We start from the raw sequence: 14,113 nt of genomic DNA on the forward strand, positions 1-14,113 counted from the left end.
CACAAACTGTTCCAGCTGCTACCATCTGGGAAACGGTACCACAGCATAAAAGCCAGGACCAACAGGCTCCAGGACAGCTTCTTCCACCAGGCCATCAGACTGATTAATTCATGCTGATTTGAATAGACAATAGGTGCAGGAGTAGGCCATTCAGCCCTTCGAGCCAGCACCGCCATTCACTGTGATCAAGGCTGATCATCCACAATCAGTATCCAGTTCCTGCCTTCTCCCCATATCCCTTCACTCCGCTATCTTTAAGAGCTCTATCTAACTCTTTCTTGAAAGAATCCAGAGAATTGGCCTCCACTGCCTTCTGAGACAGAGCATTCCACAGAACCACAATCCTCTGTGTGAAAAAGTTTTTCCTCAACTCTGTTCTAAATGGCCTACCCCTTATACTTAAACTGTGGCCTCTGGTTCTGGACTCACCCATCAGCGGGAACATGCTTCCTGCCTCTAGCGTGTCCGATCCCTTAATAATCTTATATGATGGAACTGGACACTCTCACGGTGGTGTCTGAAAAGAGGATGCTGTCTAAGTTGCATGCCATCTTGGACAATGTCTCCCATCCACTACATAATGTACTGGTTGGGCACAGGAGTACATTCAGCCAGAGACTCATTCCACCGAGATGCAGCACAGAGCATCATAGGAAGTCATTCCTGCCTGTGGCCATCAAACTTTACAACTCCTCCCTTGGAAGGTCAGACACCCTGAGCCAATAGGCTGGTCCTGGATTTATTTCATAATTTGCTGGCATAATTTACATATTATTATTTAACTATTTATGGTTCTATTACTATTTATTATTTATGGAGCAACTGTAATGAAAACCAATTTCCCCCGGGATTAATAAAGTGACTATGACTATGTTTCAATCAGAAAGTATTCTATGTTACATTGACTGTTCTATTTATTATAAATTACTATGATTGCACATTTAGACGGAGATGTATCGTAAAGATTTTTATTCCTCGTGCGTGAAGGATGTAAGAGTCAATTCACTGTAAGAGTATTCCTATCCGGAAGAAGTTTAAATCTCTCACTGTTCCCCCATCGGAGATCTCTGCTCTTCACATGCCAGCCCATACTCCACCACCTTCTTTCCCCTTCCTGTCCAATCCTGATGAAAGGTCTCGTCCCAAAACGTCGACTGTTCATTCCCCTCCATAGATGCTGCCCGACCTGCTGAGTTCCTCCAGCGTTTTGTGTGTGTGTGTGTGTGTGTGTGTGTGTGTGTGTGTAGCTCTGCGTTTCCAGCATCTGTGGAATCTCCTGTGTCGAAGGAGGCAGAGAGACTGCTTTTACGTGGCCATGAGCCTTGAACCGAACTAGCCCAGCATCTGAAAGATGAGGAGCAGCCACCCACAAGCTTTCTGACCCCGCCCCTCCCTCCCCCATCCCCTGGTGAAGTTACAAATGGCTCCTCGGTGGACTGGGTCGAAGGAAGACCTTGGAGCACAAGTCTCGAGGGTCCAGGTCACTGGGGTAGGAGGTCCAGGGGTCAAGGCCTGAAGGTCAAATTTACGATGGCCAATTCCTGGGGTAACTGCGTATTCAGAGGCCCAGTGTCTGCGAGTCCAGGGCCAAGGACTCGGGGGGAGGCGAGAGAAGGGGGGCTACGGAGAGGGAGAGGGATGAGAGAGAGAGAGAGAGAGAGAGAGAGAGAGAGAGAGAGAGAGAGAGAGAGGGAGAGGGACGAGAGAGAGGGGGGGCCAGAGAGAGGGAGAGAGACGAGAGAGAGAGAGAGGGGGGGGGCCAGAGAGAGGGAGGGAGAGAGAGAGGGGGGGCAGAGAGAGGGAGAGGGACGAGAGAGGGGGAGTGAAAGAGAAAGTGTGATGGAGAGGAAGAGTCTGTGTACGGAAGAGAAAGAGTGTGTGTGAGAGAGAGACTTGTTTTCGCGGTTGTCCGTGTCGTTCTGCTGAACGCTGTGGACCTGCCGCGTTGGTGCCGGAATGTGCGGCGACTCTTGCGGGCTGCCCCGCGCATCGTCGGATTGTGTTGGTCGTTGGCGCAAACGACACATTTCACTGTGTGTTCAGGTGTACGTGCAGCAGGTAAATCTAATCTTTAACACTTTGGCACGCCGAATCCGGCCCACAACGGGCTGCGGACAGCAGTGGTCGGAGCCCAGTCCATCACGGTCACATCCCCCCCTCGGCACTGTCAGCCCCACCTCAAAGAAGGCAGCGTTTCTGGTCAAAGATCCCCGGCACCCGGACCGTGCCGTCCCACCGGGCAGGAGGTACAGAAGCCTGTAGTCCCACACCACCAGGTTCAGGGACAGCGACTTCCCTTCAACCATCCGGTTCTTGAACCGACCGGCGCAACCCTAACTCTACCTCAGCGATGGAACTCTTGCACGGCTCTAGGCTGGTCTCTGAATGTCTTTTTTTGTTTTTGTTGGACTAAGTTCTCGTAAGGGGACTAGCAAGTAGTTTGAGTGGATTCGGCAGCTCATTTAAAAGTTTGACAAACTTCGATAGATGCACGACGGAGAGGATCCTGACTGGTTGCATCGCCGCCTGGTAGGGAAACACCAGTGTTTGTCCATTTTCACAGATGCTGGCTGACCTGCTGAGATCCTCCGGCACTCTGTGTGCGTGTTCTCCACCGCCCTGGAACAGAAACCCCTACAGAACGAGGTGGTTACAGCCCAGTCCGTCACAGGCAGACCGGTCCGTCCCCACCATTCAGCACATCTACAAGGAACGCCGGCACTAAGAAAGCGGCACCCACCGTCCGGGCCATGCCCTCTTCTCACTACCACCACCGGGAAGGAGATATAGAACCAACACGAGATACAGTCTGCAGACGCTGGAAACCCAGAGCCACACACACACACACTAAACGCTGGAGGAACTCAGCAGGTCAGGCAGCATCTGCGGGAAAGAGTAAACAGTCGATGTTTCGGGCCGGGACTCTCCTTCCTTAGGACATTTCAGAAGCCTTAGATTCCACGCCACCCGGTTCAGGAAGAGTTACTACCCTACAGCCAGCCTGGATAACTTCACTCACCTCAACAATGAACTGATTCCACAACCTACACACTCACTTTCAAGGAAGCTACAACTCATGTTCTCAGTATTGTTTAATTTTATCATTTACACGAACAATCTTCGTATATATATTGTTTGCCAATCTTTGTTATAGGTGTTACAAATTTGATTTTAAATTCCTGCACGAAAGTGAACCCCTACCTCTAATAACATATGGTGGACTACCTTGACAATACCTTCTATATATTGGTGAGACCCAACGCAGCCTGGGAGACCGTTTCGCTGAACACCTACGCTCTGTCCGCCAGAGAAAGCAGGATCTCCCAGTGGCCACACATTTTAATTCCACTTCCCATTCCCATTTGGGTATGTCTATCCACAACTTCCTCTACTGTCAAGATGAAGCCACACTCAGGTTGGAGGAACAACACCTTATATTCCGTCTGGGTAGCCTCCAACCTGATGGCATGAACATCGACTTCTCAAACTTCTGCTAGTGCCCCACCTCCCCCTCGTACCCCATCCGTTATTTATTTTTATACACACATTCTTTCTCTCTCTCCTTTTTCTCCCTCTGACTATACCCCTTGCCCATCCTCTGGGCTTCCTGCCCCCCCTTTTCCTTCCCCCTGGGCCTCCCGTCCCATGATCCTGTCATATCCCCTTTGCCAATCACCTGTCCAGCTCTTGGCTCCATCCCTCACCCTCCTGTCTTCTCCTATCATTTTGGATCTCCCCTCCCCCTCCCACTTTCAAATCTCTTACTAACTCTTCCTTCAGTTAGTCCTGACGAAGGGTCTCGGCCTGAAACGTCGACTGTACCTCTTCCTACAGATGCTGCCTGGCCTGCTGCATTCACCAGCAACTTTGATGTTCGTTGCTTGAATTTCCAGCATCTGCAGAATTCCTCTTGTTTGACAATACCTTCGACTTCTTTTCACTGTCTTGTATAAATCAAGTGTATATTTTATATTGTGCGTTGTCTCAGGCTTTTCATTGTCGCTGTCCCGCGCCGTCTTTGTACAGAACTTTAACTTGGGAGATTCTGCCATCAATGGAGGCTATAGAGGAGTGGGAAGGGGAGGACGATGGAGGAGAGCTCCCATCTCTCACCACACGGCTATCTGCGCATTGATCCCCTCCCTCAGCAGCTGCTTTCACGGTCCGCATTGACTCCAGCCTCCCACAAGCGCCAAGGACTAACAAAAAGTCGACCTTTGCTCCTTTTAATTTAAAGAGGGGGTTAACAGACAATAGGTGCAGGAGTAGGCCATTCGGCCCTTCGAGCCAGGACCGCCATTCACTGTGATCATGGCTGATCATCCACAATCAATATCCAGTTCCTGCCTTATCCCCATAACCTTTGATTCCGCTATCTTTAAGAGCTCTATCCATCTCTTTCTTGAAAACATCCAGAGACTTGGCCTCCACAGCCTTCTGGGTGGAGCATTCCAGATATCCACCACTCTCTGGGTGAAAAAGTTTTTCCTCAACTCCGTTCTAAATAGCCTACCCCTTATTCTCAAACTGTGGCCTCTGGTTCTGGACTCACCCATCAGCGGGAACATGCTCCCTGCCTCCAGCGTGTCCAGTCCCTAGGTTATTGGTTAGTAAGGGCGACACGTTTTATAGGGGGAAAGGCAGGAGGAATGGGGCTGAAAGACAAAAATAAATCAGACATGATCGAATGGAGGAACCGAACCGATGGATTGAATGGTCTTAAGGTCTATTGACCAGAATCAAAAGCTTCACGAAGAACCGGCACTGGCAAGCAAAAAACACAGAAACCGGACCGGGAGGGTTGTGACATCGCCCTGCTTTATTAGGAAGTTCTGTGGTAGTCCATTCCAGTGTCGGCACAAATCTGTTTCGCGTCTTGCAGAGTACCGGCAGTAGAGTTACAGAGTTAGGGAGACAGGTTTAGATAATAGTCGCCATAACTGTTCTATTTACAAACAAAAAAAAAACAAACCCTGAACAATTTCTATCGGTGAGGACACACGCGTACACGGGAGACAGGAAAGCGTCCAGCTATTGACAAGTGTGCTGTAATTTTGTGCTGACGTCTAAACACTGAAGTGTACTGTACAATACAGAAGAATTCTGCCCCTTTGTGAGCGGGCTGGGGTGGATCACTCTCTCTCCTCTCACACACACTCACTCACTCACTCTCTCTTTCAGAGCTTCGCGAAGAAAACAAACCTCCTCCGTGCTCCGCGTAGTTGGGAATACCAGCTGTACCGGGGGAGCGTTGGAGGGAATTAACCGCAATAAACTGCAGGGAGTTGTGGACAGGGCTCGGCACGCCACAGGAACCCTCCCCCGTAGACTCTGCCCGCACTTCCCGCTGCTTTGGGAAAGGATCCGATCGCACCCACCCCGGATATTTTCTCTTCACCCCTCTCCCATCGGGCAGAAGATAACAAAAGCCCAAATGGACGTGGCTTCTGGCTCAGGGGCAGCTTCTAACCCGCTGTTGTATAAAATATGTTGAGCGGTCTTCTTGCGTGATGAAACATCAACTCGTGACCTCACAATTTGCCTTGTCATGAGCTTCCGTGCACAGCACTTCTGTAACAGTCTGTTCTGTTTCCATTTGCTATGTAGCTAGCTATAGAGGGTAACTATACAGCTTTTCACAGTTTCTTGGTACACAGCAAAAACCAACACCAACTCCCACCTTACGTTGAGTAAGGTACAACTCTTTAGTACAGAATTCTCTTTTGAGATTAATTTGCAGTCGCTGGTAAAGAGGGCAAATGCAATGTCAACATTCATCTTGAGAGAACTAGAACATTCATCGGGTTTGGAGGCTTGCATGCATCAGTGACCCAGGGAGCTACGTTGGCTGGAGTCAGGGCTTTCTGCTTTGGCTCTTGGTAGGGTCGCCCATGCCAGACAGGGTCAAAGGGTAGAGGTCAGACTGAGCGTGGTCCACCCTAACAACCCTGACTGGTCAAACAAAACCGTTACGGAAACAGCGATGAAGAATCCTTCTGCATCTGAGTGCGACGGTATTCCTGAGACTCCACCCGGGACTTGCGTGACTGATAGTGGTGAAAACCGAGAGGAAGCTACTGACGTGATGAAGGAAGCCACGGACACCGCCAGAGATTTTTTTGACCTCCGTTGCTGCCCTAAATGCCAGCGGCATAATGGGGAGCAGGTAAGAGAGAACATTAAAGAGTTGGTCACACCGTATTTTAGAATATTGTGAGCAGTTCTGGGCCCCGGATCCAAGGAAAGATGCGACAGCCCAGGAGAGAGTCTACGATCCCGGGAATGAAAGGGGTTTTCGGTCCTTTTTCTTTTAAATTGGGTAATTTGGGTTTCTTTGTGGCTGCCTATAAGCGGACAAAATCCCGAGGTTGTATAACTTATACACTCTTTGATAATAAATCTGCTTTGAATCTTGAAACACAGAAGGAACATTTGCCGTTTGTGGGATGGCCTGGTAGCACCCCGGTTAGTGTAACGTTTTCACAGCGCTATAGCGATCGGGGCTTCAATCCCTGCCGTGAGGAGTTTGTATGTCCCCGTGTGGGTTCCCCCACCCCCCACATTTCAAAGGCGTGCGGGTAGGGGTTGGCAAGTCATGGGGCATGCCACGTTGGCAACGGAAGCAGGGCGACACACTGGCAGAAAGCGTGCCCCCCAGCACATTCTGTATTCTGTTCGTTGGCCGCGGGCACAAACGACGCATTTCAGCGCATGCTTCAACAATAACACTGAAACTTTCTTTAATCTTTCTTCCCTGTTTTCTCTCAGGGCCTGGACTTGGAAGTTCAGAACAACAGGTGGTGTCTTACTGAAACCTCCGGGATTCTGAAACACCTCCACTGAGTTGATGTGGACAGAATGTTTTCTGTGGTGGGGGAGTCTAGGACCAGAGGGCACAGCCTGAGAATAGAGGGGCGTCCATTTAGAACAGAGATGAGGAGGAATTTCTTCAGCCAAAAGGAGCTGAATCTGTGGAATTCGTTGTCACAGGCCGGTGGGGAGGCCAAGTCATTGGGTACACATAGAGTGGACGTTGGTAGGTTCCTGGTTAGTAAAAGGGGTTAAGTTTTACCAGGACACAGAACAGTACAGGCCCTCCTGCCAGCAATGTTGTGCCAACCCTATGGGGAGAACTGGGTTGAGGGAACAAGGTCGCGACTGAACGATGGAGCAGACTCGATGGGCCGAACAGTCTAATTCTGCTCCTACAGAACAGCACAAAAACCTTAGGCACATAGCTAGTGTGCCTGAAACTTCTGCACAGTACTGCAATTTTATGTATTGCACTGTACTGTGGCCAATACAAAAAAGGCAAATTTCATGACACACAAGACCATAAGACTTTGGAGCAGAATTAGGCCATCTGGCCCATGGAGTCTGCTCCACCATTCAATCATGGCTGATCCTTTTTTTCCCTCCTCCTCGACCCCATTTCCCGGCCTTTTCCCCGTAACCTTTGATGCCACGTCCAATCAAGAACCTATCAATCTCTGCCTTAAATACACCCAACGACCTGGCCTCCACAGCTGTACATGGCAACAAATTCCACAAATTCACTCCCTTTGGCTAAAGAAAAATTTCCACATCTCTGTCCTGAATGGATACCCCTCTATCCTAAGGCTGTGCCCTCTTGTCCTAGACTCCCCCACCATGGGAAACATCCTTTCCACATCTACTCTGTCTAGGCCTTTCAACATTCAAAAGGTTTCAATGACATTCCCCCCTCATCCTTCTGAATTCCAGCGAGTACAGACCCAGAGCCATCAAAAGTTCCTCGTATGATAACCCTTTCATCCCCGGAATCATCCTTGTGAACCTCCTCTGGACCCTCTCCAATGCCAGCACATCGTTTTTTAAGATGAGAAGCTGAAAACTCTTCACAATACTCCAGGTGAGGCCTCACCAGTGTCTTATAAAGCCTCAGCATCACATCCTTGCTCTTGTATTCCAGACCTCTTGAAATGACTGTTAACATGGCATTTGCCTTCCTCACCACGGACCCAACCTGCAAATTAATCTTTAGGGTGTTCTGCACAAGGACTCCCAAATCCCTTTGCATCTCAGATTTTTCAATTTTCTCCCGGTTTAGAAAATAGTCCGCACATTTATTTCTACTACCAAAGTGCATGATCATGCATTCTCCAATATTGTATTTAATTTGCCACTTTCTTGCCCATTCTTCTAACCTGTTTTAAGTCCTTCTGCATCCTACCCATTTCTTCAACACTACCTGCCCCTCCACCAATCTTCATATCATCTGCAAACTTGGCAACAAAGCCATTTAAACAAAGCCATATACAGCATAAAAAGAAGTGGTCCCAACACCAACCCCTGCAGAACACCACTAGTCACTGGCAGCCAACCAGAAAACGATCCTTTTATTCCCACTCGCTGCCTCCTACCGATCAGCCAATGCTCTAACCACGCCAGTAACTTTCCTGTAGTACCACGGGCTCTTTTGTTAAGCAGCCCTCATGTGATTGATGATAAAACCTGATTCTGATATGGGTCTCTGTTGTGGACTGGGAGTGGGAAGGAGGCCGGGAGAGGGGGGATCGTGGTTGGCGAGGGGGGGAATCGTGGTTGGCGAGAGGGGAGGGAGCAGGAAGCACCAGGGAGACATTCTGTAATGATCAATGTTTGGAATCAAAAGGTGTGTCTGCACCCCAACACCTCTGGCCTCCTTCCCTGACCCGCGTCCCACACCCCTCCCTCCCGCGGCACTCCACCCTCGCCACCCCAAACAACCTTCGCTCCCGCCAGATTTACAAGCTCGCTCTCCGCTCCACATTGAAAAATACAGTACCATGCTAAAGTCTTGGGCACCCCAGCTCTACATGCCCAGGGCTCTTGCACAGTACTTGGGGTCGAATACACTGTCACCAACACATTTCACGACGTATGTTCGTGATAATAAACCGACCTTGCGTTACTATTAACCTATCAGACGCTCTCAGCTGTAGGCACAGCTCTATCGCAATCACACACGCATGCACACACACACACACACACACGTGTGAACACACCAGACTACACACACCTTGCTCCTCTTAACGCCAAGAATGGATTTAAGATTGGCCCTGCGGGCTGGCGCAAGTACAGCATGCATCGAGGATAGCGAAGAGTCTCCCGGCGCCCGGATCTCCGGTACTGCCCAAAAAAGAAACGGCAACAAAGAAAGTAAACGAAATATCCGTCAAGCTCTTCAGAGGGAGGTGCCAGGACGCGGTGGTGTCGGGAGGTCGGCTGCGGATGACAACCCCGCCCTCCTCACCCACGGGGAGCCGGTTAGTTTAAGCTCCCCAGAGAGCTGCGTCTTGATAAATCCACGTTACTGGCACTCAGCGCTTTCGAATCCGATAGGTTGCTCCCGGACTGCTGCAGAGAGAGAGAGAGAGAGAGAACGTGGGGGTGAGGGGGGGAGAGAGAGATTTAAAAAAAAGAGGCAGAGGTAAAAAGAGGCCATTCAAGAAATCACATTCCCCCCCACCCCGCATGTTTGCACAAAGATTACAAGGAGCTGGGAATAACCCCAAAAATACGAGAACATTACAGCAACATACAGGCCCTTTGGTTCACAACGTTGTGCCAACCTTTTCATCAATTTAAGATCAAACTAACCAATCCCTCCCACATAGCCCTCCATTTTTCTCCCATCCTCGTGTCTATCCAAGTCTCTTAAATGCCCCTTGTTGGAATCCACCATTTTTTAAAAAATAATACTTTTTATAGAAGTTATTAGATGAATTAATGTAAGACTCAAGTCGTAGTTTAATCATGATCTGTGCTTTTTTAAAAACAATCACGTATTTTTCACAGTCTGTGGTGGTTCATCCTCACTCACAGGCAGAAGGTGATAGAGCAGTTACTAAACTTGCTCGTTTTTCATTGGCTAATTACACGTGACGTACTCGTGCAAACCGTTGACTGGCTTATTCTTATCTAAGGAATTTCTGTCATCCGGATCATAAGGGTGATGGATTTTTCAAAGGCACCAGCTTTTCTTTTTTTTTTCATTGAATCTTTTGAATCTCTACCTTGCTTCTCAACTCTTCACTAAGTTTCAAATGCATGTGCTTTTTATTTAAACTTTAAAGTAAACAATTGTTAAGAATTAAAACTCGCCATTCCTGACCTCTGGAAGAACCCGAGGGGTCAGAAAAATAACATTGGTCCAACACCCCTAATATACTTGCCTCTACTCCCACCTCTGGCAGCAAGCTCCACGCACCCGTTACTCTGTGTAAAAAAATATACCTCTGACACCCCCCCCCACTTTCCTCCAATCACCTTAAAATGTCTGCCCTCTCATAACAGCCTGGGAAAGAGTCTCTGTCCACTCGATCTATGCCTCTTATCACCTTGCATACTTTTGTCGAGGCACATCTCAGCCTCTTTGAGGGATGCACTCAAACTTGGTGCGGCCACCGCGAAGGCCCGGTGGGGAAGGACCACAGTTTAACATTCATCACCCGTAGGAGGGGGAAGAGGTTGGGTGGGGAGGAGACCTACCCTCATCAGCGGTGTGGACAGATAATCAACATGGTGCCCAAGGAGTGGGTGGAATTGTTAATTTGGGAAAGTATTAGAGCCATTGCCCGCCTTTATTGTTGAAAATTTTGATTGTTAATAAGTTTTAACTCTTGACCAAGGGTTGAGAGTAAACGCATGATTTACTGTAAACATCTTTCATTTGTAAATGAACAGAGAGTCAACGAAAATTTTATTGTTAATAACTGTATTGAATAAGGACTTACAGTCAACGAATGGTTTTCTTTTCTTGTATGTAATTATTTTTATTTTGTAATATTTCTGAATAAAGTATTTTTGGAAAAAAAAAACATCTCAGCCTCTTTCGCCCCAGCTCGCCCAGCCTCTCCTCATACGATCCCTTCCTATAGTGAGGCGACCAGGGACAAACGCAATGCTTGTCCTGGTGGTTGACTGCGGGGTCCCTCTGCCACCAAGTCAGCCGTTTCCACCATGGGAGGAGTTCACCTACTGAACGAGCAGGGTTATCAATGTCCTGCAGGCTGGCCTCCTGGTGTGCTCTGCACTCTCCCGCAATCTCAAACTCAACAATATCTCAACCAGGGTTTTTATAGTGCGGCAACGTGACCTCGAGGCTCCCGAACTCCATCCACTTCCGCCGAAGGACCGTCCTCTGGTACACAGGGCCCAGCACGGTACAGGCCCTTCGGCCCACAACATGATGCTGACCCTTTAACCTACTCCCAAGATCAGCCCAAGCCAGAGGTTCCCAACCTGGGGACCACTATTTTTTGGCATAGTCGGGAGAATTAAAGGTGATGGGGGGAAAGGCAGATAGGTGGAGATGAGTACATGGCCAGATCAGCCACGGTCTTATTGACTAGCGGAGCAGGCTTGATGAGCCAGATGGCCTTACTCCTGCTCCCATTTCTTATGTTCTAACCCCTGATCTAATTCTTCCCTCCTACGTAGCCTTCCATTTTTATTTCATCCATGTGCCTTCTTAACGGTCCCTTAAGTGTCTCCAATGTATCTGCCTCTCCCACCACCCCTAGCAGATCATTCCACACACCCACCACTCTCTGTGTAAAAACCTACCTCTGACACCGCCCCCCCCCCATACTTTCCTCCAATCACCTTAAAATTATGCCCCCTTGTATTAGCCATTTCCCCCTGGGGAAAAGTCTCTGGCTGTCCACTGGATCCCTGCCTCTCATCATCTTGTACACCTCTATCTACCTGCAAGCATGCAGGTACAGCAGGCAGTGAAGAAAGCTAATGGCATGCTGGCCTTCATAACACGGGGAATTGAGTATAAGAGCAAAGAGGTCCTTCTGCAGCTGTACAGGGCCCTGGTGAGACCACACCTGGAGTATTGTGTGCAGTTTTGGTCTCCAAATTTGAGGAAGGACATTCTTGCTATTGAGGGAGTGCAGCGTAGGTTCACGAGGTTAATTCCCGGGATGGCGGGACTGTCATATGTTGAAAGATTGGAGCGACTGGGCTTGTATACTCTGGAATTTAGAAAGCTGAGAGGGGATTTTATTGAAACATATAAGATTATTAAGGGATTGGACACGCTGGAGGCAGGAAGCATGTTCCCGCTGATGGGTGAGTCTAGAACCAGAGGCCACAGTTTAAGAATAAGGGGTAGGCTATTTAGAACGGAGTTGAGGAAAAACTTTTTCACCCAGAGAGTGGTGGATATATGGAATGCTCTGCCCCAGAAGGCAGTGGAGGCCAAGTCTCTGGATGCTTTCAAGAAAGAGATGGATAGAGCTCTTAAAGATAGCGGAATCAAAAGTTATGGGGATAAGGCAGGAACTGGATACTGATTGTGGATGATCAGCCATGATCACAGTGAATGGTGGTGCTGGCTCGAAGGGCTGAATGGCCTACTCCTGCCCCTATTGTCTAGTGTCTGTTGTCAAGTCACCTCTCATCCTCCTTCGCTCCAGACAGAAATGCCCCAGCTCGTTCCGACAACATTCCCCGCAAAGAGTGAAGTAGGTCGTTTAAGTAGGGTGTCAAGTAAAGGCTAATTTACACCTGTGCGTTCTAGCTTACGCCGCAGCCTACGCAAGTGGGCTATGCCATTGTGAGCATTTATACTTGTGCGTTGGTGTGTCTGCATCTCCCTGCAATTCACCGCCGAAACGCTAGTTTCTACGCCACTGTGTTGAATTTCTTCATGTTGAAACTCAGCACAAAGAAACTCAAACTTCAAACGATGGCGACTGAAACTGAAGGAGGGCGAATCTCCTGTGCTTGTCCGGCCACTGAGAGACATGATGGACGAGGATACGCATTTCAAATATTTTCGGACGTCGGCAGGTAGGTTTGACGATATGGTTGACCGTCTCCAACCATTTACTTCGCATCAGTGTACGCACAGTATACTCGGAGACTGGCAATCACCATTCGAGTTTTAGCTTCAGGTGGAAGTCAACAGGCTGTAGCAGCTAGCTACAAACTGGCGTCAGGCACAGGGTCCTCCATAATTTCGGAGGTCTGTAAAGCTTTATTGAAAGCATGGCAGCCAGAGTTCCTTCCCTGCCCTTCAGTCGCCCAATGGGAAGCTATTGCAGCGTAGGAGGAAATGCGATGCTACCAAGCGGACCAATCACAGTTGTTTTGGTCTGCGTCGCTGCGACGCGCGGTTACATTTTGGAAGAGGTGCATGTTAGGCTACGGCATAGGGTTCGGCGTAGATACAGCATAGGGTTCGCGGCTACGCCGTACCTACGGCGCACATTTGACGCACAGGTATAAATTTAGCGCGGTGGTTAGCGTAACGCTTTACAGTGCCATTGATCCGGGTTTGATTCCTGCCATTGTCTGTAAGGAGTTTGTTCTCTCTCTCTCTCCCTCTGTGACCACCTGGGTTTCCTCTGAGTGCTTCCGATTCCTCCCACATTCCAAAGAAGTCCGGGGTCGGGTTTGCATTCGCGAGTCGTGGGCATGTGGTGTTGGCGCCGGAAGCGCGCCAACACCTGCGAGCTGCCCCCAGCACGATCCCCGGGCTGCGCTGGTCGTTGACGCAAACGACGCCTTTCACTGTGTGTCTCGATGTACACGTGACAAACAAAGCTAATCTTTAACTTTAACCTTTACCTCGGTGGCTTCTTCGCCGGTCTTGTTCAGGAAGTTTAGCGAGCTGGCCCGTTTCATCCTGCGGGGAGACCAGTGAGAAGTCCGGGTTATCATGGGGAACGGACAGAGGGGGACGGAGAGCTCCGAATCCAGGGCCCCGACGTCGAGGAAGGGGGACCTACCCGGGATTTCTGGGCTCCTGGGGCGAGTCCCCCTGTAGCTTCTTCACCAGCATCTCGCTGCTGCGCCTCAGGGCGTCACGGATCTTCCCAAACGACCCGCTCCTCCGCAGGGACCCGTTGCCATCCTGCGGCACGGGCAGAGAGCGAGAAGGATGGGGGGGGTGGGCAGACGGGAGCGACAGAGAGACAGGAGAGAGAGAGAGACAGAGAGAGGGGGTGGGCAGACGGGAGAGACAGAGAGACAGGAGAGAGAGAGAGAGAGAGAGAGAGAGAGAGACGGAGAGGTGGGGTGGGCAGATGGGAGCGACAGAGAGACAGGAGAGGTGGGAGGACAAAAGAGGACTGTG

General features: G+C 49.6%; 1 protein-coding gene across 4 annotated transcripts in view; it reads right to left on the reverse strand.

The window, feature by feature from the left end:
- Positions 1 to 4,806: 4,806 nt before the first annotated feature.
- LOC134339796 (kinesin light chain 2-like) overlaps positions 4,807 to 14,113 on the reverse strand; it is a 41,034-nt gene continuing 31,727 nt past the window's right edge. For 3 of the 4 annotated variants that reach the window (XM_063036578.1, XM_063036576.1, XM_063036579.1), the window contains exons 14-16: positions 13,767 to 13,891; positions 13,606 to 13,663; positions 4,807 to 9,378 (exon numbers count right to left, since the gene is read on the reverse strand). In XM_063036578.1, the coding sequence (XP_062892648.1) occupies positions 9,289 to 9,378; positions 13,606 to 13,663; positions 13,767 to 13,891 (273 nt within the window). In that variant the 3' untranslated portion in view covers positions 4,807 to 9,288. The remainder of the gene's footprint in view (positions 9,379 to 13,605; positions 13,664 to 13,766; positions 13,892 to 14,113) is intronic. The other variant, XM_063036580.1, reaches the window with a different exon arrangement.

This window comes from Mobula hypostoma, chromosome 30 (genome assembly GCF_963921235.1).
Source record: "Mobula hypostoma chromosome 30, sMobHyp1.1, whole genome shotgun sequence".
NCBI classification, from domain to species: domain Eukaryota; kingdom Metazoa; phylum Chordata; class Chondrichthyes; order Myliobatiformes; family Myliobatidae; genus Mobula; species Mobula hypostoma.